Source organism: Micromys minutus (assembly GCF_963924665.1).
Source record: "Micromys minutus genome assembly, chromosome: 1".
Lineage (NCBI taxonomy): Eukaryota > Metazoa > Chordata > Mammalia > Rodentia > Muridae > Micromys > Micromys minutus.
This window is the reverse complement of record NC_137969.1, coordinates 33,585,105-33,612,454: the sequence shown is the minus strand read 5'-3', so window position 1 is coordinate 33,612,454 and position 27,350 is coordinate 33,585,105. Positions and strand designations below refer to the sequence as shown.

At 37.8% G+C, this 27,350-nt stretch overlaps 1 protein-coding gene across 1 annotated transcript in view; it reads right to left on the bottom strand.

Annotated features, from left to right (window-relative positions):
* ABCA13 (ATP binding cassette subfamily A member 13) overlaps nucleotides 1–27,350 on the bottom strand; it is a gene marked incomplete at both ends in the record, with an annotated part of 453,164 nt that overhangs the window by 339,483 nt on the left and 86,331 nt on the right. Inside the window, 4 exons of the mRNA XM_080920446.1 lie at nucleotides 1,336–1,445; nucleotides 3,741–5,540; nucleotides 14,772–19,490; nucleotides 21,133–21,247. Of these exons, the coding sequence (XP_080776572.1) occupies nucleotides 1,336–1,445; nucleotides 3,741–5,540; nucleotides 14,772–19,490; nucleotides 21,133–21,247 (6,744 nt within the window). The remainder of the gene's footprint in view (nucleotides 1–1,335; nucleotides 1,446–3,740; nucleotides 5,541–14,771; nucleotides 19,491–21,132; nucleotides 21,248–27,350) is intronic.

The window sequence follows — 27,350 nt, the reverse complement described above, 5'->3', positions numbered from 1 at the left end:
ACCAGAGGGCTGGCTCCTGAATCTCATTTCTTCTTCTTTCTGCCACAGATAGGTGTTCTTCTACATACCTAGATCCTAGTCATGGCTACCTACAAAGGCCAGTGACCTTTCCTCACTGATGGTGGACTCTTGTGTATATTTACAGTCCCCTTCCTGGGTAAACCGGACTCCTCCTTGGGATATCTTCTTCAGTTCCATGCTCTGTTCATTTACATTAAGTAAGAGCACAGAGTATGTAGATGGCCCTTCCAGTGTCTCTTACGTGCTACCACACAGAGTACATAGAAGCACTCATGACCGGCAACACTCCCCCCACACACACACACAGGTATACACTTAGTCATCTCATGGATAACAATATGAGTGTCTGTGGGATCCTGGCATTCACTCATTCAATAAGAGAACACCTAATCAAACCTCTTGGGTTCTATTCACACAGCCCTTACAAACAGGGTGAGCACATCCACAACAGCACACAAGGTGAACATGTACATGGAATTATTTAAACAGCAATGTGAAGCCAGGAGTATTTATAAACATATGCTTACCTGTTGGAGAAAGCTCTAAAGCAGCTAAATCATTCTATGGGGCAGTTAGGGTACTATTTTTCAATGACAACATCAATAGTAAATGGGCTACCATGAGTCTGGCAAGTATATGATTCATTAGTTCAAAGGTATCAGGAACTAATTCATTCATAATATTGAGCACTATAGTGAGTATTATGAAGATGTATAGCATAATGTGAAATTGATGCTGTTCTCACTGCATTTATAAACTACTGAGGAAAAGAAGTACCAGACATGAAATTCAGTAAGTCCCTACAAAGACTATTCAGCAGCAAGGGACTACAGCATCCAGACAAATACTGCATACAGTGACTAATTATATCATGGTTTCTGCCTGAAGGAAACAGTGACTCTAACAGGACTGAGAGATAAAAGAAATGAAAGCAAAAAGAGTTTCCTCTGGTTGACAATGTCTCATAGCTCTTGAATCCAAGGGGAGCTGACAGTCCTACCTGAGACATTCCCAACTCTCAGCCAAAGAATATGGCTGGAGTAAAGTTTGAGAAGACGGAAGAAACAGATTCCACTAACAAAGATATAAGGACCAGAGAGGCATAGTGTTTGGAAGGGCTATCCAGCTTGACAAGAGCAGGGGTCATTGAGGTTGGGAAGGGTGGGTCAGACCTCTCTGGACCTAGTAGCTAGGCTGAGAATCACATACTTTGTTTTGAATGAAACTCAGAGTCAATCTATGCATCTCCCTGACAGCCAAGCTGCGAATACTGGAACTGGGCAATCAGAAGTGCTTCTTACATAAGCAACCCACCTGCAAAAATGATGAGCACCCGCAGAGTCATCATCTCCACTCTGTGTAGCATTTCCACAGCATCCATGGGCTTCTGCAGCTGCCGGAAAACTTGACACATCTCAAAAACACTTAGGAAAAACAGATCATGGTGTTAATGCATAAGTGTGTAACTTCTGGTCATGACTGCAGGATGGAAGGGTAAGTTATAACACATGATAACAACTCTCTTTCGACCCGATGCTACCAAGTTTACTATGTACAAGCAAAGGAAAACTGTGGGTAAGTAGACTGGACTTCCAGACAGCTGTTTGCTTTAACTGTGGTTTGATTGTTGCTGCTAATACACATGGTGTCTGCTTTCTCTTCTTACTTCATTCTCTTGAAATACAAGTGCTGTCTGTTGAGGTGGTTAAAGTATGATGACATCCATTAAGAGGATAAATCCTGTACTTGGTCACAGTGTGCACAGATTGAGGCAATGGTGTCAAATAAAATAAGTCAGGGACAAAATGACAAATGTCATATGTCATTACTCACATAGACTCTATGCAAGTTGATCTCTTGGAAGTTGGGAATGGAAGGATGATTTCTAAAACCTAGAGTGATGACTAGGGAGTGGACTGAGTCTCAGCTAGGAGCAAAATGGATTGTTGTCCTCTGATGCAGTAAGATGGGTACAGTTAACAATAACACATGGTAAATTCCACTGTAACACAGCTGGAAGAAATGTGTTTCAGCGTTTGAAGGTGTGATTGTAATCATTTAATTATGCATATGTATGAAATAACTACTTTATTCCCCATAAATCAACCTCAATCAAAATTAAAATAGTAAATTTTTGAAACATGTTGAAGTACACACCTGCAATCTAGCACGTGGCAGACTGGCTCTTGAGATCATGTCTAGCCTGGGCTATGTAGAAAAACCCTATCTCAAAATGAAAAAGAAAAGAAAGACACAGAGAAAGAATGAGAGAAAGACAGACACAGAGAGAGACAGAGAAAGAAATGAAGGGAGAGAGAAAGACAAAGGGAAAGAAGAAGGAAGAAGGGAAGGAAGGAAAGGGGAAAAGAGTAAGGGAAGGAAGGAAGGAAGGAAGGAAGGAAGGAAGAAAGGAAGGAAGGAAGGAAGAAAGGAAGGAAGGAAGGAAAGAAGGGTATATAAATGTAAAGTGAAAAATTTATCTGTGGATAAATCTTAAAATCTCTGTTGAAAGCTGAGTTCAGAGAACAGAAGTTGCCAAGATTGCCTCCAGTTTGAAAGAAAAATCCCAAGAATTACAGGACACTCAAGCACTGTAGTTGAGGATCAAAGACTGTGAGGAGATAAAGCACGAGTCCCTGAAAGCCAGCATTTAAAATGTGAAATAATGAGGCATCTGTTTCACCAAGTGAGAACATCATTCCAAGCCATAAAAAAATTATCACATTCAGAAGATAGTTCTGTAGCAACAGAACTAACAGGAAGTAGCAGCCTATCTGCTGGCAAATGAGATGGTATTTACATAACATCTCTAAATTCCCACATGGAGTTGAGAGAAATGTAAACAGGAAAGGACCACAGGACAACTAGCCTTCTCACCTCCAGGAATCACAGCTGAGTCAGGGAGAGCGTCCTGAGGTTCTATACATCAGTGGGCATCAATCCTCTATGCCAAGGCAGCAGGCTAATGCTAGAGCTGGATTTAGTGACACTGGAAATTTTAAGAACAAGTTTCCAGCAAGGTATGGTGGTATATACCGTTAAAAGTAGTCCATTGGATGTTGAAGATTGTGAGCTTTATGCCAGTCTTTTAATCTAACATTTAGGAATAAGAAGGCTTAGAGACAAATCATCATTGAGGCTGAGTTTAAGAAAGGCAGGAGTCATTAGCTGCCTGTTTGTTTCCTATGGTTAGTTACAACTGCAAGCATAATCTTTTGGCTGAACTGGATAGTTCCCATGACTACATACCCAATAGTGGTACCTGTGGCTTCTATGATTATATGTGATCAGAACACCTGACTTGTCCGTATTTCACAATTCATTGTGCTATCATTTTATTGTCATATAATAACAATGCATATTACCAAGATATAAAGTAGTATCTGTATGTTTTATGCTGTAATATACACATAAGTGTGGTTGTCAATCTCTCTTCTCAAATATGATGTGTACATCCTGTCTCAAAACAAGTGGCTAGTGGCTTTTAGTTTTGGATTTCAAAAGAAATTAATACAAATCATACTTGGGTGCCAAATAATGAGGCAAACATGGAAAAGAACTTGACTTGGATCATTCTGTGTGGATTCTGTCTTCTAAGTATGATGGATGTTAAAATTGAGAAAAACTGCTTACTCTGGTTTGATATGAGTACTTCCTGTGATATGAGTGCTACAGTACTACAATATGGAATAAATTATGCAAAATAAGGGTTAAAATACCTTTGCTCAGCTTGTGGGACTTTCTGCCAGTGTTCAATTGATACAAATAATGCCTTCAGGAATTTCTGGAGGTATGACATTGGTTCCAAGCCATGAGGAATTGCCATTATTTCTTCCTTGGTCCTCCCATCCTCTGCTGATGTGACATTCTGATGAGGGGCTGAATTAGGAAAACTGTTGTAATTTGGATGAAACAAAGTATGTGTGAAATGTGTCCACTGAGTGTTGTCCAGGGGAAGCCCTTCCCTTGAGGAACTTGTTCTGCTGAGACCAATCAGGACTGCCTTTGCAAGCTGATAGCGAGTGGTGTTCTGAATCAGTGACAAATTGGAAAATGAATCTTGGTTGAAACCATCTCGATAGTTGCTGTGAATGTCACTAGATGCCTCTACAACTGATTCTACAGATTTTAAAAGGTCATTTGGATTCTGGGCAAATGTCAACAGGAGATTGAAAATATCCCAGTTATCTTCCTTTAAGCCATTCCAAAGAGCTTGTAAGGTGAGGTCAATCACCATTTTCAAGAACGTCTCTCTTTCTGTGCTGTTGTCTGTTAACATTCTGTCCAAAAGGGGGATTAAATGACTTCTCTCCTGTTTTGGGACCTGAGGATGGCTGGTAGAAGAAAGTGCATAAAGCTTCAAGAAGTCCATTTGGTTGGTGATGTTACTTATAGGCACTAAACAATCTAGAATTTCTTCCCACAAGTCACCAACATTAAGAAAGAAATTTTGAGTCCTGTTTTTAATCATCACCACAAGATGTTCCCAATCTCTCAAGCTGATTTTCATAGAGATTAAGTTTTCAGCCAGTTCTTCCAAAATCTCAGGAAAGTCACTGGATTGGTTGACATAGGGAAGTATGCTAGATGACATGCTGAAAACATCAGAATCCTGAGATACATTAGGCATGACTCCAATTATTCCAAAGGCCAAGTCAAGAAATGGTATCAATAAATCTTTTGTCTTTTCAAATATGGAAGGATCTACTTCTTTTGAAGTAGTTATTTGTTTCACATGATGTTGAATACTTTGTAGCATGATGGAATACAAAGTCTCAAAGAATTTCCCAGAGTCCTCTGTACTAAAGATGGAATGGGTCCTCAACATTGTAGCCATCTTCCTTGAAACCTTTTGGGCTAGGTTGAGAAGTTTCACTATGGAGTCCACTGATGAGGTAAGATTAGCTAGTTCAGCAGTGCTATTCACCAGCATAGTCAGAGTCCTATATATTTCTAAGGCTGACTCTAAGACATGACTTTCTTCACTAACTCTGGAAATGGTGCCAAATAACCTCCTAGTTGATTCTAGTGTTTCTCTGTTTCTTAAAAGGAAGGAACTGTTGACAATAGAAAACAAGTCACTTAGCTTAGCAACCATGGTATGTTGAAGCATAGGATAGGAAGAGGAGCAGACCCGAGTAGTTGAGTGTAAGACAGTGTCCATAATAGTAGCCATTTCTGCAGAACTTTCCTGTACCAGGTGGAGAACAGACCTGAGCTTTTGGTTGAATTTGGAGAGATCCTCAGAAGTATTAACCTGGAAAAGAAACTGAGCCACTACTGTAAAGAAGTCCAAATGGCTTCCAGTGTCAGTTTTCATCATGGGCTCCCTTGGATAGGCATGAGATAAACCTTTCAGGATCCCAGAGAGTTCTCGGTTGCCTAATAAAAATGAGTCCTTAATCAGATAATATATTGTCTTGAGACTTGAGAAAATGTTCATCAATGGGTTTGTGTTCAGCCAGGTAAAGAATGGATCCAGTTTCAGAATTTCAGAAATTTTATCTCTAGGGAAAAAATAGAAAATTTACATATTTTTAATTTCATGTTTTATAAATTAGTAATAAAAGATTAAAATATGGTGATATCATGATTTTATTTGTCTTGCAATAATATCATAGGAAGATGATGTTGAGTGAAGGGTTGAGATACCAAAATAACTTAGATGAAGCCTAATGTTTTGTTAACAAATAAAAAGAGCAGTGGAGAAATTTCATAGTCAATATTGTGATAAATCAGTGATTCCACTGCCATCAAGACCAACAACCTGCCTGCAGAGAGCTCTCACTCCTAAGCCAGCAGGTGAAACTCTGCTTTCTCTCCACTGACTGTCCAAAGAGAGACTGCCAGAAATTCACAGGGCACAGAAATCAGTGTTTCCTGGGACCAGACCCTTCTACCCTCAGAGCTAGGACTATTCCACTGCCACTGGGACCCACACCCTGCATGCAGAGAGCTGAGCACCAGGAGCACTCTCACCCCTATGCAAACAGGCCCACAGGAAAGACAAGCTCCAGTCAGAAACACTAAGACAAACTAGCATTGCCAATAACAAAATAGCAAGAGGCAAACACAAGAACAGAAGCAACAAAAACCAAGACAATCTGGCAACATCAGAACCCAGTTCTCTCACTAGAGCAAGTAGTAGATATCTCAAAACACAAGAAAAATAAGATTTGGACTTTAAATCACACATCATTATGATAAAAGAGTTCTTCAAGAATGACATAAATAACTCCCTTAAAGAAAAAGAGGAAAACACAAGTAAACAAGTAGACGCCTATTAAAAAAAAAAAAAAAAAAAAAAAAAACACAAAAATCACTTCAAGAAATACAGAAAAACACAAACAGGTGAAGGAATTGAACAAAACCATCCAGGATCTAAAAATGGAAATAGAAACAATAATGAAATCAAAAAAGGAAATAACCCTAGAGATAGAAAACTTAGGAAAGAGATCAGGAGTCACAGACACAAGCAACACCAGCAGAATAAAAAAGACAGAAGAGGAATCTCAGGGGCAGAAGATACCATAGAAAACATTGACACAACACTCAAAGAAAATGCAAAATGCAAAAATCTTCTAATCCAAAACACAATGAGAAAACCAAACCTAAGGATAATAAGTGTAAAAGAGAGCAAAGATGCTCAGTTAAAGGCCTAAAAAATATCTTCAACAAAATTATAGAAGTAAACTGCTCTAACCTGAAGAAAGACATGTCCATGAACATATAAAAAGCCTACAAAACTCCAAATAGATTGCACCAGAAAAGAAATTCCTCTTGAACCATATCATTCAAAACACCAAATGTACAAAACAAAACAAAACAAAACAAAATAATATTAAAGCAGTAAGGGGAAAAGGTCAAGTAACATTTAAAGGCAGACCTATCAGAATTACACCAGACTTTCAGCAGAGACTATAAAAGCAAAAAGATCCTGAACAGATATCATACAGACACTAAAGAAGACAAACTCCAGTCCAGGTTACTATATCTAGCAAAATTTTCAATTACCATATATAGAGAAACCAATATTCTATGTAAAGCCAAATTTATAGAATATCTTTTCACAAATGAGGACTACAAAAGACAATAAATGGAAAACTCCAACACAAAGAGAGAAACTACACCCCAAGAAAAACAAGAAATTAATCTTCTCTTAATAACCCCTAAATGAGATACCTACACAAACATAATTCTTTCTCTAACAATAAAAATAACAAGAAACAACAATCGATATTCTTTAATATCACTTAACATCACTGGATTCAATGCACCAATAGAAAGACATAGACTAAGAGACTGAATACGTAAACAGGACCCAACATTTTGATGATAGGAAAACTTATCTCAGTGAAAAAGAAAAACACTAGCTCAGAGTAAAAGTATGGAAAAGAAATGCCAAGCAAATGTGCCCAAGAAACAAGCCATTGTAAAATTGAATAAAATAGGTTTTTAACCAAAAGTTATCAGAAAAGATAAGGAAGGACACTTCATACACATGAAAGGAAAAATCTATCAAGATGAACTCTCAATCCTGTACATCTATGCTCCAAATACAAGGGGCAACCAACCACATTCATTAAAAAAACTCTACTAAAGCTCAAAATATATATGGGACCACACACAATAATAGTGGGAGACTACAACACCCCACCCTCATCAATGGACAGATCATGAAAGCAGAAACTGAACAGAGACACAGCAAAACTAACAGAAGTTATTAAACAAATGTATTTAACAGACATCTATAGAACATTTCATCCTAAAACAAAAGATTATAACTTCTTCACAGCACTTCATGGTACCTTCTCCAAAACTGACCAGGTAATGGGTCACAAAACAAGCCTCAACAGATACAAGAAGATTTAAATAATTCCATACATCATATTGATGATCATTTCTTCAATAACAATAAAAATGACAAAAAGCCCACATACACATAGAAGCTGAACAATGCTTTATTCAATGATAAATTGGTCAAGGATAAATTTTTTTAAAAAGAATGAAATGAAAGCCTTTTTTAGAATTTAATAAAAATGAAGGCACAACATACCCAAAATTATGGGATATAATGAATACAGTGCTAAGAGAAAAACACATAGCTCTGAATGCCTCTAAAGAGAAAGTAGAGAGAGCATACACTAACAGCTTGACAGCAAACCTTTGTTCTTGAAAGCTCTAGAACAGAAAGAAGCAAATATATCCAAGAGAAGTAGACAGCAGTATATAAAGAAGCTCAGAGCTGAAATCAGCCAAGTAGAAACAAAAGGAACTATACAAAGAATCAACAAAAGTAGGAGCTAGTTCTTTAAGAAAATCAACAAGATAAATAAACGCTTAGCTAGACTAACTAGAGGGCACAGGGATGGTATTCAAATTAACAAAGTCAGAAATGAAAGGGGAGAAATAACAACAGAAACTGAAGAAATTCAAAAAATTATCAGATCCTACTACAAAGGCCAATACAGAACAAAACTGAAAAATCTGGATGAAATGAGCTATTTTCTAGAGAGATACCAGATACCAAAGTTAAGTCAGGATTGGAAAAACCATCTAAACAGTCCCACAACCCCTAAAAAGAGAGAAGCCGTCATCAAAAGTCTCCCAAACATGAAAAACAGAGGAACAGTTTAGTTTAGTGCAGAATTCTATCAGACCATCATAGGAAACCTAATACCAATACTCTCCAAACTAATCCACTAAAGAGAAAAGAACACTATCCAACTCATTCTTTGAAGCCATAATTACACACATTCCTAAACCACACAAAGACCCTACAAAGAAAGATAACTTTAGACCAATTTCTCTCATGAAATTGATGGAAATATACTCAATAAAATTCTTGCAAACCGAATCCAAGAACACTTCAATATTGTTTTGAATAGTGTTTGAATCTGGCTACAAGTCCTAGCTAGAGCAATTGAACAGCAAACGGAACGCAAAGGGCTACAGATCAGAAAGCACAAAGTCAAAATATCACTAGTGCATATGATATGATAGTATACCTAAGTGATCCCAAAAATTCTACTAGAGAACTGATAAACAACTTCAGCAAAGTAGCTGTATATAAAATTAACTCAAACAAATGAGTAGCCTTCCTCTCTCTACTCAAAGGATAAACATGCTGAGAAAGACATTAGGAAAATAACACCCTTCACAATAGTCAACAAATTATGAATTACCTTGGTGTGACAATAACCAAGCAAGTGAAAGAGCCATATGACAAGGACTTCAAGTCTCTAAAGAAGAAAATCAAAGAAGACCCTGAAGGTAGAAAGAGTGCCCATGCTCATAGATTGGAAAGATCAACATAGCAAAAATGGCCATCTTGCCAAAAGCAAACTACAGAGTCAATGCAATCCCCATCAAAATTCCAACTCAATTTTTCATAGAGGTAGAAAGAGCAATTTGCAAATTTATTTGAAATAACAACAACAATAAAAAGGGGGGTACTGAGAACTATTCTCAACAATAAAAGACCTTCTGGGAGAAATCTCCATCCCTGACCTCAAGCTGTATTACAGATCAATCTTGATTACAAACCAAATGGTATTGGTATAGAGATAGGCAGGTAGATCAATGGAACAGAACTGAAGACCCAGAAATGAATTCACATTGCTTTGGTCACTTGACCTTTGACAAAGGAGCTAAAAACATTCAATGGGAAAAGGGCAGCCTCTTCAACAAGTGGTGCTGGTTCAAATGGCAGTCAGCATGCACAAAGGCAAATCGATCCTTTTTTTTTCTCCTTGTACAAAGCTCAAGTGCAAGTGGATCAAAGACCTCCACATAACACCAGGCATACTGAAATTAACAGAAAAGAAATTGGAGAAGAGCTTAGAACACATAGGCACAGGGGAATTTGTCCTGAACAAAACATCAATGGCTTGTGGTCTAAGAGCAAGGATCAACAAATGGGACCTCATGAAATTGCAAAGCTTCTGTAAGGCAAAGAACACTGTCAAATGGACAAAATGGCAACCAACAGATTGAGAAAAGATATTTACCAATCCTACATTTAATAAAGGACCAGGATCCAGTATATACAAAGAACTCAAGAAGTTAGACTCTAGAGAATCAAATAATCCTATTTTAAAAAATGGGATACAATACTAAACAAAGAATTCTCAACTGAGGAATATTGAATGTATGGAATACAGCTAAAGAAATGTTCAACATTCCTATTCATCAGGGAAATGCAAATTAAAACAACCCTAAGATTCCACCTCACACCAGTCAGAATAGCTAAGATCAAAATCTCAGGTGACAGCAGATGCTGGCAAGGATGTGGAAAAAGAAGAACACTCCTCCACTGTTGGTGGTGTTGTAAGCTGGTACAACCATTCTGGAAATCAATCTGGCAGTTCTTTAGAAAATTGAACATAATACTACCTGAGGATCCAGCTATAACACTCCTGGGCATATACTCAACAGAAGTTCCAACATCTAACAAAGACACATGGTCTACCATTTTCACAACACCCTTATTTACAATAGCTAGAATCTGGAAATAACCCAGATGTCTTTCAACAAAGGAATGGATACACAAATCATGGTACATTTATGCAATGGAGCTATTAAAAACAATGACTTCATGAAATTCTTAGGCGAATGGATGGTATTGAAGCTATTATCCTGAGTGAGGTAACCCAGTCATAAAAGAACACACATGGTATGTATTCACTTATAAGCTGATACTAGCCCAAAAAGCTCAGAATACCTAAGAAACACTTGACAGAAATTCTGAAGCTCAAAGAGAAGGAAGGTCAGAAGGTGGATACCTCAGTCCTTCTTAGAAGAAATATCAAAATGCTCATGGAAGAAAATAAAGGAACAAATGAGAAACAGGGATTGGAGAAAAGATCATCCAGAGACTGCCTCACCTGGGGATCCACCCCATATGTAGCCACTAAACCCAAGCACTATTATTTATGCCAAGTAGTGCTTACTGACAGGAACATGATATGGATGCCTCCTCAGGCTCTGCCAGAGCCATACTGATCCAGAGGAGCATGCATGCAGCTAACCGTTGGATTGAACATGGGGACCCCAATAAAGGAGCTAGAGAAAGGACTGAAGAAACTGAAATGGTCTGCAACCCCAATGATCAACTAACCAAACCCACCACAGATCCCAGGGACTGAAACACCAACCAGTGAGTTCCCATGGAGAGACCTATAGCTCCAGGTACATGTGCAGCATGAAATAGCATTCTCTGGCATCAATGTAAGGAGAGGCCTATGGTCCAGAGAAGGCTTGTTTTCCTAGTGTGGGGGAATGCCAAGGCAATGAGGGGAGAGGGGGTGGTTGGGAGAGGAAGCACCTTCATGGAGGCAATGAGAGTGAGAGTGAAAAAAGACTGGAGGAAAGGTGATAACATCTGAAATGTAAGTATAGGGAATATCCATCTTTAAAAAAGAATTGACAAATTGGACCTCATGAAATTGCAAAGTTTCTGTAAGCTAAGGACACTGTCAAGAGGGCAAAATGCCAGCCAGCAGGTTGGTAAGGATCTTTACCTATCCTACATCTAATAGCAGGCTTGTATCTAATATATACAAAGAACTCAAGAAGTTAGACTCTAGAGAATCTTATTAAAAATGGGATATAATGCTAAACAAAGCATTGTCAACTGAGAAATACCAAATGGCTGAGAAGTACCTAAAGAAATGCTCAACATCTGTAGTCATCAGGGAAATCCAAATCAAAACAACCCTGAGATCCCACCTCACACCAGTCAGAATGACTACGAACAAAATCTCAGGTGACAGCAGATGCTGGCGAGGATGTGGAGAAAGAGAAATACTCCTCCATTGTTGGTGGGATTGCAAGCTACTACAACCACTCTGGAAATCAGTCTGGCAGTTTCTCCGAAAATGAGACATAGTACTACCTGAGGACTCAGCTCTATCACTTCTGGGCATATACCCAAAAGAAGCTCCTACATCTAACAAGGACACGTGCTCCACCATACTCATAGAAGCCTTATTTATAATATCCAGAATCTGTAAAGAATCCAGATGCCCTTCAACAGAGGAATGGATACAGAAATTGTGGTATATTTATGCAATAGAGTAGTACTCAGCTATTAAAAGCAATAACTTCATAAAATTCTCAGGCAAATGTTTGGAACTAGAAAATATCATCCTGAGTGAGAAAGCCCATTTACAAAAGGACACAGATAGTATTCACTCACTGATAAGTGTATACTAGCCCACAATCTCAGATTAACCAAGAAACACTTCACAGACCTTATGAAGCAAAAAAAGGGGGGGGGGAGGCAAGTATGTAGATACCTTGTTCCTTCTTAGGAGAATAAAATACTCATTTGAGGAAATAAAGGGACAAATAGAGGAGCAGGGATAAAAAAAAAAGATCATCCCCAGACTGCCTCACCTGGGCATCCATCCCATCTGCAGCCACCAAACACAGTCACTATTGATGATGCCAAGAAGTGCTTACTGCCAGAATTCTAATATGAATGCCTTTTCCAAGGCTCTGCCAAAGTCATACTGATACAGATGAAAATGCTTGCATCTAACCATCAGACTGAGCATGGGGACTCAAATGGAAGAGTTTGAGAAAGGACTAAAGGATCTGAAAGGGTTTGAAACCCCATGGGAAGAACAATAATATCAACCAACCAGACCACCCAGAGCTCCCAGGGACTAAAACACCAACCAATGGGTACACATGGAGAGACCCATGACTCTAGTTGTATATGCAGCAGAGGATGGCATTGTCTGGTATCAATGGGAGGAGAGGCCTTTGGTCTAGTGAAGGCTTGTTTTCCCAATGTTGGTGAATGGCAAGGTGCTGAGGTTGGGAGTGGGAGCCTCTTCATGGAAGCAAGGGGAGGAGGAAGGGAAGATAACATTTGTAATATAAATACTGTGAATATCCAATAAAAAATAATTTTTAAATTTGATGATTCTTTGAAAGTAACAAATTGAAAAGCCTAATATTTGCTTTTAGAAAAGAGATCTAGAAAGATAATATAGTGATTTTCTGTTTTTAATTCCATAAGATTTTAAAGGTTTACAAATAATAAAACAATGGATAAATTAGCTACATTACATTTCATAATCCTCTTCAACAAAAGAAACCATAAAGAAAGGGAAGAACCAATTAGATACTTGAATGATATACATATATATATATATATATATATATATATATATCCTGATAAACTAATATCAAGAGTATAAAAAATATGTCAACAACTATCAGTGTACCAACTTATATATTTTGAGATTCTCAACTTTAAGAAAGTGACATTTAAAATATAATGAGATTCTTCCATAGTCTTACCAGGTTTGCAGATCTGAGTTCATGTAAACAGTCCCAGACAGGACAAGACTATAGAGCCACAGAAGCCTCAGATCTGATCAGAGTAAAAATCAAGCCAAGATCCTATGAAATTATTATCACTAAAGTGATGTGTAAACTGTTTTTTATACCAGAACTCTTCTTGTATATTTAGGCTAGAGAAAGACCTGCATTTGTCAACAGTCCCCATCCATTCTCAGGTAGCCAATCTCACTTAAATGCAGCAGGTCCCATACCTTCTAAAGGTATAAGGTTTGGTGAGAGAAAAGGGGGAGAACTAAAGGTAACAGAAAAATAAGAACAGCATTTTCCTTACATAATTATTCTTGATTAAAATCCGGAAAGGTGGAAAGCCTATTTATATCTTTCTCTGCAATTTTCAATGCAGATTACTCAGTCAATCTGTAATAGTTTCTGATCTATCCCCTTGGCAAGGTAGACCAGTAGCCCCAAATGCCCTTTTCTACAAGTATCTGAACTTGATGAACTACAGATGAGAATCCCTTGAAAGACGGGAGGTGATGGTCATTTTGTAACACAAATAAGCCTTCTCCCAGGGACAGATACCAAAACTAACCTAAGATCCTGCTGATAAGGGGTCTTTCACAGTGCTTAAAGTCCCCAATGAGTTAACCTTAGGACATTCAGGAGGCAATGGTATTAAATGGACCTGCTAGAGCCAGTTAGAAGGCTGTATGAGTCTCTAAGACTTTCAATCCTTGAAACCCAAGAAGCAGCTAGGTAAGCAGCTTTTACTCTGTGGATCTCCCTTGCTTCTCACATCTTCAGACTGTAAACTTTAGCTCATGACATACCTGGTGTTCCTACTGCTTTGGTTGTCTCTTCCTACAGGCAGTACCTCTGAAGTTCAACATGTTACCTGATCTTTAGAGTCACAGGAATCAACTTTCTTTGCTGCATGGTTGCTGTGCCACTTGCCCCCTGCATGTCTCCCAAGTAATACCTCACAAAGGAAATGGGGATTTGGCTCAAGAACTTTCATTACTAATATTCAGAAAGATTTTAGAAGACTGTGGAGATAATATGACTATTTTAATGGTTCCAGACACAAATATCAAGTTAACTGGAAACAAATATTCAATCTTGCATTTGTGACCAGTCGGGAAATACTACAATTGAAATAGTGACTACCCTGTATGTATATGTAAATTTTTCACTTGTATGTAGGAAAGAATGTCTTATCTTTATAATCTGAATTGAAAAATAGTATATGACTGATGAACAGAGGCTAGATTTGAATGTTTTCTGGAAATTGAAATTGTGTCACCTTAAAGCAGTAACAAAATGTCATTGTGAGAAAAATCACCTCATTCTATAATAGACATTTCTCTACTCCAGAAAGTGAGCCTGCTGGGCTACAGCACCTACATGTCTATGTGAAACAAAGGTCCACTCACCTCATCTCTGCAATGGCATCGCTATGGATGTCTTTTAGCAGAAGGGATATTTTATTTTCAGGTAGGCCATTTAGCAAAAAGGAGAAGAATGTCTCCAGAAGCTGCTTCAGGAAATCCTCTGTGCTTCCTGCAGCTTCCCCATCATTTTTGGACTGCATGCGGTTCAAGATGAGATTCATGAAATCCACTATTTGAAGGGTGGTGTTGCTGAAACTGGGAGCTGCTTCCTGAAATTCCTCAGCAAAGTTACTAACTGAATTCATCACAATGTTTTCAAGAAACCAGTGAACAGCTGAGAGGTCAGTGAGCTGTTTTTGATTCAGCATATGGCTGAGAAAGACATCAAAATTGCCTTCTCTGGATTGGTTTCTGAGATAGCCCAAATACATAGTAAAATCACTGGCCAACATACTTAAATCAGTTGAATTCCCACTAGCCATAGCACTGAGTAGCCTTCGCATAAGCCTAAAGAAATCTTCATTTTCATACTCATGGAGCCAGTACTTTATGAGAAATGTGAAACCTTCAATAATTTCAAATGTCTTCAATGGTAATGAATCCAGGAGTTCCAGAGGTTGAGGAAGTTGCACAGTTGTGTTTTGAAGACCTAAACTTTGGAACGTTTTGTTAATATCAGAAAGTAATTGTCCTAGACTCAAGTTACTGGTTAGGTCCTTGTCAATCTGTTTAAAGTCCATCCACAGTTCTTCAAAATTGTGAGTTGCTTTATTGTTTTCAAATTGATTTCTTTCTGAATGATTTGTATTCATAAAGTTTGTGATTGGGGAGAGCAGATAAGTACTATTTCTTAAAGTCCAAGTAGCAGAAATCAATTTGAATATTCTTTTCAAATTTAAGTAAACATTATTTTGGACAGATTTCTCTGTGCCACTAGTGAGAGTAAGGATCTTGCTTAAGTTACTTGGTTTGTCCAAAATGTTCTCACCCAATAGGAGTTTTCTGAAATTGGTGTGTTTTAGCTTTTCTATGATTTGAAGTGCACCTTGCTTTATGGCACTACTAGGACAGATTTCTTGGATGCTGGCATTACCTTGAATCACAGAAGATGACATGAGGGGCAATACCCTATGCAAAAATGCCTTATGAATTTTCACAAGTAAATTGTCAACATGGAAAATCTCCAACAGCTCTGAGAGAATGGAATTCCAGTCTGCTAGCTCATGGACCGCACAGACCACTCTCCTGGTTATTTCCACTCTAGACTTTTCAACTATGCACTGTGAGTCACTTGGGGGTGGCAGGTGAAGAAGATGCAGTAGACTGGTCACCATGTGGAAAAGGGAAGAAGATATGTGCCTCTGGATATTACAGCCTTCTACCTTAGGGTTTTTCTCAAGCCTGAAAGTTGTGTAGTTTGAGCACCAAACCCTGCTTAGGCACATCAAAACCTCAGGAAGAATAGTTGGCTCATTTGATACCAACTCAACTGTATCCAGAAGAGTTTTAACCACATCAGCAAAGTCTTCCTTGGTGATATTGAACATGGTTATGCCATGAAGAAGGGTAAAGTTATAGACATCCCTGAAGCTTTCTGTGATGTTTTTATCTGTGATTCTCTGCAGAAGTCCCACAATGTGGGGAAGAGCATAATATACATCCAGCACAGTATCTACCACATCCTTGGGAAGCAGACGGGAGAGACGCAGCAGATGGCTAACACTCCATGAATGTGAGCTGTCCACAAATTTTTCCACTAAGCCCACAAGCATGTTGATCCCTAAATTGTGAATACCTGATTGGCTGAGATTCTTAAAGAAACTCATTAGGATTTCACTGTTTGCTCCAAGTTGGCCTACTAAGAGGTCTATGTCTGCCTTCTTAAGAGAATGCATGAAAGATGCCACTTTCCTTAGAGCCTGAGAATGATCTGAATTTTGCGGAATATTGAAATGGACGGCAGGCATTAAAGAATTGAACACATCCCGCATCAGTTGAATACCAAGATCCACAGCTTTCAATATTTCATCTGGGACTATTTCTGAAGAATTCTGAAGGCTGTGAGTTAAGTTGAGAGCAAAGTAGTTAGCTAAGTTGTAAATTGTTTTGCTTAGATGGCTTATATCTCCTTCCTTTGGACTGGTAGCGAATACACTAAACATTGTTTCAGTGTTAGAAGAAAAATTATTTCCAAGGGCACTATGAAAAATGTCTTTTAAAAATGTCTGCATTTCCTTTCCCATTGCTATGATGTGCTGCCAAATATTATGGAACTGGTCAGGAATATCATCTGACATTTCTTTGGGTCTTAGAAGTAAATCTTTGAAGTGCTTCCAGTTGGACTGGGAGGAAAAATTTAGATCTTCTGTTAAGTTGGTGATGATCATACCTACCTGCTTTGCAGAATCATTGAAAAGAGCTAATAAAACCTCAACATTGGGCACATTCTTCTTTTCCAAGCCTGTAGTAATTATAATATTTAGAAAGTCATTTATTTCTTTCAGGTAAATATGTATACAATTTATATTTGACTCATTCCATGGACAAATGGGTATCTTCTTTTTTAGCATCCAAGTTAAAAATTTCAATACAGGGCTCATTTTGGTCCGCATATCCTTAAAGGTTCCCAATATGCTATGGCTATGGGTGGGTAAGGAACTTGAGTTATACATTATACACAGATGATTTATGATATCTATCCATGTGATGCACACTTCCAGGCTGCTACTTGTGTTCTTTGAGGAAAATATAGAACTTAGCATGGCTAGAACATGTGCTGGCTTATTAGAAGTATTCACAGGTAATAAGCTATCTTCGAAAATCAACTCAGTGACTCTCTGGAAAATATCAGCACATGATGACAAAGTTCGACCCTGTGACACATTCCTAAGAAATAATACTGTTTCTTTCATCTCAGTGATGACACTTGCAAATTTGGCTTGATGATCTGTGAGACCATTTAAAATAAAATCATTGTTCAACTCCACATCTCTATCTACATAATCTGAGGCTTTGCCTAACTTAATGAAAACATCCAACATGTGATATAAAGATTCCCTGCTTGCATTTATTTTTATTGGAACTGTCTTCAGCTGGTGCAAAGAGGCTGCCATAGTGATGAAAGATTTCTCTACTTGGTCCAGGTTAAGTGACTGTACTGTAGTTAATTCATTGCCAAATGCTACCCAAAGATCCCTGAGATCCTGAAGGCCATCCCAGTCATGAAAGCCATTCTCCTGAGTTAGATTTTTAAAAAAATTTAATATGAGCCTAGCAGTATGATACGTGGGAACTATTCCTTGGCAGTCTTTAGAAATGTTCCCATTATTTCCCAGGTCATCCAAAAGTCCAGTGATACCAGCATAAAGAGGAGTAATAATCCTCAAGTCAACTTTAAATATCTGAGAAATGCTTTTCCAGATCTCAGTCCATGTCTGAATCCATGAAAGGGTGCAGTGAATGGCCGTGAATTCATTGATCACAGTGCCATTTACTGAAAGGTTGGAAAACAGTTGTGTCCATGAAAAAGGAAGGGAAGACCCCATGTTTTCTGAATAATTCACAGAAGAAATATTGGCATTTTCTTGAATGAAGCATTCACTCAACAAGGTTTTCTCTGAACCATTAAAAAACTGAGTGACATACTGAAGTAAAGAAACACGAAAGCCTTCATCTCTTGAGAACAGCTGTTTGAGACCTGTCAAACTAGCATGAATCACTGCTTCCACTGGTCTTCCGTTCGCCATCAGGGACTGGGCTTGACGTTCTAAAAAGTTGAAAATTGAAAGAAACTGCTGACAGTATGATACTTCAGGTATCATCCCAAGAGCCTCTGTTGTCTCCGATAAAAACAAAAGTGCTTCTCTGATGTTTTGGATATTAAACTGCTTTATGAGGTCCAAAATGTGTCTGGAGATTTGAGTAAGATAAGTTATCAGAGGCTCTCTATTCCGGGTGTTGAAGAATATATGAATATATTGATAGAATGAAGAATAGGTTTTCAGAAATATAGCTAAGTCTTTGTCCTTGAAGACATTTACGTATATATGAGTCAAAAGGTTATCCAGTTCTTGTTTTTGTGGCTCAGAAAGGGCTGAGAAAATCTCAGATGTGTTCTGCAGAGCATAGATGGTGTTCAGAGCTATTGAGACTTCTTCCTGTGTTAAAAAGTTAAGTTCATAGAGACTGTTTATTATAGTCTCACTCAAACGTATAAAGTCTGCATTCTTGGCTGGTGATTTGGGCCAATTGGAATGGAGAAACTGGGAGAAATTAAAGCGTTTATAAATATTTTTTTCATATTCTGCAACAGAAAAATTTACAAGTGTGGACAGTATTTCAATATTGGTTCTTTCTTCCTGTGAAATGCTATTGAGCCAGAATTCTTGAAGTTCGGAACTAATTTCAAGAAGTATTAATTCTATGAATCTCAAAATGCTTTTAGATTCCTTCCTCATCCCATGATCTTTAAATCTTTGAATTTTTTCAATGACCAGTTTATCAAATTCCAGAAGTTTCTGAGCAGCAGCATCATGTGAGTCTGCCTTCAAACTTTTTAAATGACTTATCCATGAAGCCCTTCTATTCAGAACAAGTTCAGTGGGAAAAGAAAGATTATAAAATTTGGGAGTGAATGAGCCAGAAGGATTAGATAATTTCTCCAAAAACTCCACAAATGACAAAAGAATGTTCATCTGTCCATTTTCAAGAGTGTCCAACTTCTTGTCCACCACTAAAAGGTGCTTTGTGAAGTTGAAAGCCCTACAATACAGAGAGAATTGTTTAATTATGAGAAAAAAATAATTCAATGCTTCAATTTCCTAAGATATTTGTATACATGTAATCACTTATAGTGGTCAAAACAAAAAGTTTTGTACATGATGTACAAAAGTTTTGTACATTTTTTTACTTCTGATCAAACTAATAGGAACATTTATTACTATGTTAGAAATCCCAACATGACTGCCTATATTTAACTTAAAATTTGTTTCCTCTTATCAGAATGAATACATTCTAAATCCCAGTCCCCTGTTAATCAATATGTATGACTGATAAGCACAAGTCTGCTATTTATACCTGTTGTATTTGTTTTCCTATTTCCTTTCAAAAGGCTATAGAGATAGATCAAGCAGTGGGATGTATCAAAAAGTGCCTGATGCGGTGTGACCAGCACTCTGAACTCACACTCCTTCCAGCACAAATGGCTGCCCTACCATCATTCCTGGTATATCCAGATAGACTGAAGTTCCCAAAGATCATGAGCTAAAATAAGTCTCTCCTCCATGAAGTTAATGTCAGGAATTTTGCAGTCAGACAATAGAGTAGTGTCTGATGCAACAGTGAGTCAAGCACATGGAACAAGCAAAATATAAGCCATAATGCCAGAGTAATGCAACAAATACTGAATGGCAGAATGATACTGCAATAAATACCCATCATGTTACAGTCTAGAAAGGACTCTCACAACTTACTTCATCCCCTTAAGAGCATTTGGAAGCACAAGTAAATATTTTATTTTTATGAAAAAATATTTCTGATTTTCTCCAACTAATAAAATTGCACTCTTAGCATATGACAGAAACAAAGCCAATGTTGTGTTGGGTGTGTGTGTGTGTGTGTGTGTGTGTGTGTGTGTGTGTGTGTGTGTGCTAACTTCAGCTTCCTTGGCATAAGCTGTACTTAATCTCTAATATTTTCATCCATTACATCAATGCTGAATTAACTGTAGCTTCTTGCCTTAATTCAATACTAACTCTATTGTGTTCACAGATACAAAATACAGCATGCCTTTAGAGCACATTCAGATTGTTTTGTTGTTGTTGTTGTTGCACTTGCTAAAGTTGTTAAATAATAGAGGTTTCCAGGACAAAGAATGTGCAAGTATTCCATGACTCTGCAAAGGTCATGCCACTGTCATTCCTTCTGTACCCATGGTGACAACTTCACTAGGTGGTGAAATTCATGTCTAGAGAGCAGAATGCTTTCAAATGTTGGTATTGGAAAGAACCCCTAGGGAAATCTGTAAACAAAGAGAAACCTGGGCCCTAGATGCAGGATTTAGCATGTTGGAGTGATGTTCAACACCCAGGGCTTAAACAAACTTCACAGGAAGGTTTGGTTACCTCCTGAGTCTAAGTTCTACTATCATATGCAAAGTTCCTGTCATAACCAACCCCAGAACAGCTCACAAACTTGATTTAATCAGGGTGCACATTCTGTAACTGTAAACTACTGTTTAGAAAAACCCTACTCCTGTAGTCACACACTTAATAGACAAATTCTGGATGCCTGATATGAAGCACTGCCACTGCTTAAATGGAGCTCGTGGCCACTAAACAATACAGCCAATGACTGGCATTTGCTTTGGTTAGTTAATACCTGGGAGATGAATGATAAAACTTACCTGGTTATAGAAGTTATTGGCGACTTCTTAAAGTTATTGAAAAACACAAAATAATTATCAATGATGACTTTCCAATCCATGTTTTGTGTATAACAAGGAGAGTCCTCAGAGAAAGCTAAAAAGAAACATCAATAAACTGAGTATAACAGTCAATCAAAATATATAGCAGATCAACTGAGGCTCTCTGGAAAACTAATGAAGTGTGTTGGGAAATTTGTGAGTTGACATCTGCTTCCAGCCCTGGAAGCAACAAAAATGGGCCACTGAGCAGTGCACAGGATTGGTTCATGCAAAACAGGGGGCAAGCAAAGGAAGACCCATGATAATTCCTGCTTCCTGCTGTACAGAGCTTCTAGAGCAGCGGCTATCAACTTTCCTAAAATTCCAACTCTTTAATACAGTTCCTCATATTGTAGTGACTCTAAACCATAAGATTATCTTATTGATACTTCATAATTGTAAACTTTCCTACTGTTATGAATCACAATGGAAATATTCAGTATTCCTGAGATCTGATATGTAACCCCGAAGGGGTCATGACCCATAGGTTGAGAATCACTGTTCTAGGACCATGTACAAGGAAGAGGTGGGTGGCTAGGAGTTCAATGGACATGCTATGTTGGGATGCTTAGATTATGAAAGAAATAATGTCCAAGAGGGGTCTGCAGAGTGTATGTGTTCATTTAGTATACAAGTGAGAACTAATTAATGTGTGAGACACTGCTTGAGACTAGAGAAACTTTCCCTTCACAACATTAAAGATACTTGTTTAGTGGTCACACAATAACAAGAATATACTCTATTTTGCTCATAGGAATAAGCTAACTATAAGAATGAAAAATAGATAGCACAGAATAAGGATTAAATGTGTATTTGGCATCCAACCAAAACTTCCACGCATACAAAGAAGGAAGTATGATGAGAAAAATAATTGGTCAAAACAGTTAGACATGATGGAATGAGAAAAAAACATGAATCACACTGATGGTTTGTGCTATTCTATTCATACCCTATTATTTACATATTTACAAGACAAAGCTTATCAGATTGGATAAGGTAAAAAGTAACCATACACTAGATGTAAGAAATATACTTAAGATATGAAGACAATTTTTAAAAGACATATGACCCTCATAATAATAATTAATATTAAAAAAGAAAGTTATCAAGCAATGTGGAATTTTGATAGTAATGTCATTATCTCATGATGGTAAAAGCATCAAGTCATCAAAAAGGCAGAATGATTCCAAACTTGCTCACTTGATAGCACAATCCTACAACACAGGAGATAAAAACAAAGCACAAAGATAAACAGGCTAATTTGTGCTGTGCTCTAAGATATAATTAGACATGGAGACAAAGTATCAGCAAAAATAGAGGATTTGCATAATTCTGCTAACAATGTGCACTATCTGATGTTCACAAACTATTCCACGCTCCACCAAAACAGGACTGATTACTTCCTTGGACACATGGAACAATTACCAAAACTCAATTTCCTAAACCCTAAAACAAATCACAAAATATCAAGACTAGCGGTATAAAGAGTGTCCACAGGCCAAAACAGAATTAATTAGAAATCAATAACAGAAATTCAACTGAAAATTCTACATATTTGTAAATGAAATAACACATTGGCAAATTGCTTGTGGGTCAGAAAAAAAATCAAAGAGATATATACACATTTATAAATTTTAAACATGTCTTATTTTGTTATGGGGTTTTCCTAAACAAAAATATTTCTAACTTCAAGCAAGCAATTTAACCTCTTTAGCATCTATTTCTCAAGTAAAATTGCATAAGAGTTACATTGATTATGCCTCATCAAGTTCCCACTAAAATAATGAAGTAACAAAGTGCCTATGGGGGGAAATGGAAACGCTTCAGAAAATTAAGTCAGAGGTGTGTGATATTGCATATGAAACAAGTTCATGCCATCAGAACACCAAGAAGTGTAATGGAAAGAAATTAAGCAAAAGAAGAAAATAAAATCCTCCACATTCAAATCCTGGGCTGCTCCTTGTGGGAAAGGAAAAAAAGTTCAATCCAGATGTTCATTCCACTGGTGAAGGGCAGGAAAGTAGACCTTCAGTTCTTGCTAGATACCTCCATTGTGGGGCATCCTAATAAAAGCATAGTAAAGTAAGCTGTATCGTAAAAAGTTTTATCAAGGATGAAAATAATATCCTTGATATTTCTGGCTAGCTCAATTAAATCTGAAAGTCCATCTGCTTCTAAAACCCATACTATTGTGTATATATCCCACCCCGCTTGGTTGATGAGATAAAACTGTACTCTATGATATAAAATAGTCAAATCTATTCACTGGGCTCTGTCATGTTTCCCTTGCCTGCTTAAAAAATGAAAGAGGGGATCAGTAATGAGTAACCTAAAGAGGCACACACAGCTGCAGGATGTTTTGATGTGGCTCGCCATTTGGTGATTTCCAAATGTGTGTATGCTTACGTGTTCCCTGAGCATCTCGAGATGCTCATTTTGACTGTTCTGCAGGTCTGAGTTGGGGCTGTAATCTGCATGGCTCATGATGTGCCAGATGCTGCTGTTGCTGTTCCAGGAACCACACTGTTACTAACAAGAATGCAGGCAAGTAGCTGTGTACAGTACACATACCATGAGCAAAAGAAAGATGTTCCCAACCTACTAAATATATTGAATCTTTCAGTTATTATTTATCAGCCTCCTTGTTTACTCTGCAGCTCTCCATCTGACAATTAAAATGGATGAATGGTCAAAGGCTTCATAATTTGAACGTTTAGAGAAGGAAGATTTGATAATCTGGTTTAGAATGAGGAGCTGCAAGGAGAAAGAATATGGATGCTTCTGTTTCTACCTGCTAGTTGTATTCATTCTTTAAATCTTGACTCATCTGATCAGTTGTTAGATGCTCTGAGAACACAAGCATCACCTGAAACTCATCTCTTGTAGTTTCTATTTCTCCCACTAACTCCATTTAGGCTCCTCCACTGAGGCATAGAATCTCTGTGGTGCCCTTGATTTCAAAGATGACTTTCCTGTCTAATAGTCAAGTAAACACAGGCTGTAGTCGTGGTTCTCAACCTTTGTAATGTGTGACTCCTCAGTACAGTTGCTCGTATTGGAGTGGCCCTCAACCATAAGATTATTTCATTGCAATTTCATAACTGTAATTTTGCTATTGTTATTGATCATAACAAAAATATCTGATAAGAAAAATATGTGTGACCCTGAGAAATGATCATTTGACCTCCAAACGGTTATAACCCACAAGTTAAGAACCACTGGTCTAGACAGACAGATATCTATTCTCCCCTTGATCATCCCAATGAAAAGAAACTGAGATGGTAGCCCCTTCCAATTCTATATTTCTTAACTGTCAAGACATTTTCCCTGGAGGACTCCCAACTGGAAGATCAAATACATGCCTTTTTCTGAAGTCATCTCCTAAAGAGCTGTAAAATGACAAGAGAAAACAGAAAGAGCAGCAGATGGCACCTGCTAACATCTCTAAATAGAAAAATAAGTGGACAAAGGGAATCAATCGGGCAGAGCAGAAATACAAAAGCTGGAGCTTGTACTTGAAGAGGAGGGTGTCTAAATGGGTTATTCTTTTCACTGCCCACAGATTTATGAATTAATTAAAGCACAAATGTCTAACTGTTTATGTGAGAGGCAGAACTAAAAATTGGCAGGAATGGTGTGATACATTTTTGAATGAAGAAAATTCTGTCATATTTCTTCTATCACCCCACCTAGACAATTTCCATATCAGGAGACTACAAGAAATTTGCTGACCTAAAGAAATAGAAATGACTGGAACTAAGCTTAGAGTATGAAAGTATCTGATAGCGTGAATGATACACCACTTCTGGAAATAAGGAAGATTGTGTAATCTGATCATTGTTAGCAGTGAAGTTCTCATTGCCTTCCTTGTTTCTGAGAACAGAGAGACTTAGAGGTCAAGTCTGCCCATTTCCACCTGAGTGCTGTCTGTCAACAGGCTTCTGGAGAACTCTCCTTTTGAAAGCTTCAGGGAAATCAATTTATGTCACGTGGGGGAGGGGTGTATGTGAGGATATACATTTACACCAGACCATGAAGATCAGCTGTGGGGAGAGACGGCGTACTTCTTGGTCAACCTAGCAGAAGAGAGCTTATCAAGTGACAAGAATCCTTTGCAGAAAATATTTCCTGTGAGGAATAAATGTTTTGTTCTTACACAGAATTAACAACCAGCACATCAGATCCTAGAGAAATGTTATGTTCCATATAAAAGAAATGTTCCACACGAAAAGAAAAATACTCCACAAAAACAAATATAAAATTCTCATTCAAATTCTTTGAAAGGGGCTGTATCATGGAGATGACATAGATGAAACAAGAGAACTCTTTTCAATGAATAGCTAGACTTTTTAGACAATTCTCAGAAATTAAATAGACATGTTTTAAATAAAATTAAGAAAATGGTCCAAAAGATCATCCTAAAAATTATAAAATTAGAGAATCACATAAGAGTAACAACTGGTAGCTAACAAAATAATCTAGAGTGAAAAGAAAAATATAGGGCTGAAAGTTACAAAAGAAATAGTGAATAGTGCAAGAATATTTTTGAAACTAGTCAGAAGAATCAATGAGCAACCCGCCTGCCAGGTGAACTGTCCCACTCCATAGATTTCCAAGGATCCATTCTACATCTCCCACTACCTCTTCACTCTGTCTGCCCTGCAGTGTGTCCCTGCCCCCTTTTTTTGACAGAATCCTGCTACTCAGATGCAGGACACATGAGTCAGAAGGACTGAGACTCCTTGCTACATAAAGGCCCAAGCTAGTCACCAGAAGCCCAGCAGGGACATACTATTAGATCAGGCACATGCCAAGCTGCCAGAAATTCAGGCCACAAAGACCAGAAAACTAAAGAAGAAACAGAAACCAAGGAATAAAACTCCCATCCAACAAAGACAAACTCAGAAATAAGTACCTAGACCTATAATGATACAAACCCAGATGCCTAAATGACAGTGTAAGAACACAATCAACAACATCCAGGGCAATATAGCATCACAAAGCCAGCTATCCTATAACAGCAAGACAAAAATATTCCAATAGCTGTACAACACACACACACACATACACACACACAGAGAGAGAGACAGAGACAGAGACAGAAAGACAGAGACAGAAAGCAGAAAGTCAAAGATAGACAGAGAGAGAGAGAGAGAGAGAGAGAGAGAGAGAGAGAGACAGAGAGACAGAGAGACAGAGAGACAGAGAGAGGCAGAGAGATCTTAAACACAAACCAGCTTTATAAAACTGATAGAGGTCCTTAAAGAGAAAATGGGAATGGGGATCTCTTCCAAAAATTGGGGAAACAACAAACAAAAAAATTGGAGGAATTCAATAAATTCCTTTAAGTCCTAAAAATAAAAATAAAACAAGCAACCAAGCAAGCAAACAGGTAAAAGAAACTGTTTGAGACATGAAAATAGTAATTGTTGGAGAATCATAGTATTAAGGTCCATCATGTCAGGATAACTCTCCAAGCTCAACACGAAATGGAGAACTCCCTTTCTCAGCAGAGCTCCCTTTTTCTACTTAACCTTGTCCGGAGAGTGTCTCTGAGAACAACTGCCTCACCCTATTTGGAGTATAATTCTTCCCAGATCTTCCTACAAGTACTGCATGGCTCAATACCTCCTCTAATTAGGCACTTTGTTATGATCAGTCACCCATTCCCACCCATACTCCTTAAAAGCCCTTATATACCCTAATCCCAGAACAATAAAGTGAGCTGTCTCCCTGAAGATGATTCTCATAAGTTCTTCTGTCATACTCATGGCCATTTCAACCCTGCTTGCCACTTCTGCTTCTTCCACCTAAGTGGCCTAGTGTCCAGTGACACATGAGGAAAAGGAAGACCCACAGAGAATAGAAGCAATAAAGAAAACACAAATAGAAGGAATTCTGAAAGTAGAAAATCTAGGTAAGCAAACAGGAACTACTGATACAAGCATCATAAACAAAGTGCATGAGATGGAAGGAAGAATCTCAGGGTTTGAAGATATGCTTGAACAAATAGATTCATCTGTAAAAAAAAAAAATGTTAAATCAAAAAACTTAACAAAAACATCCATGAAATCTGGGATACTATGAATAGACAAACACTAAAAATAATGAAGAAAAGTAGAAAATTTCTAGCTCAAAAACCTAGAAAATATATTTTT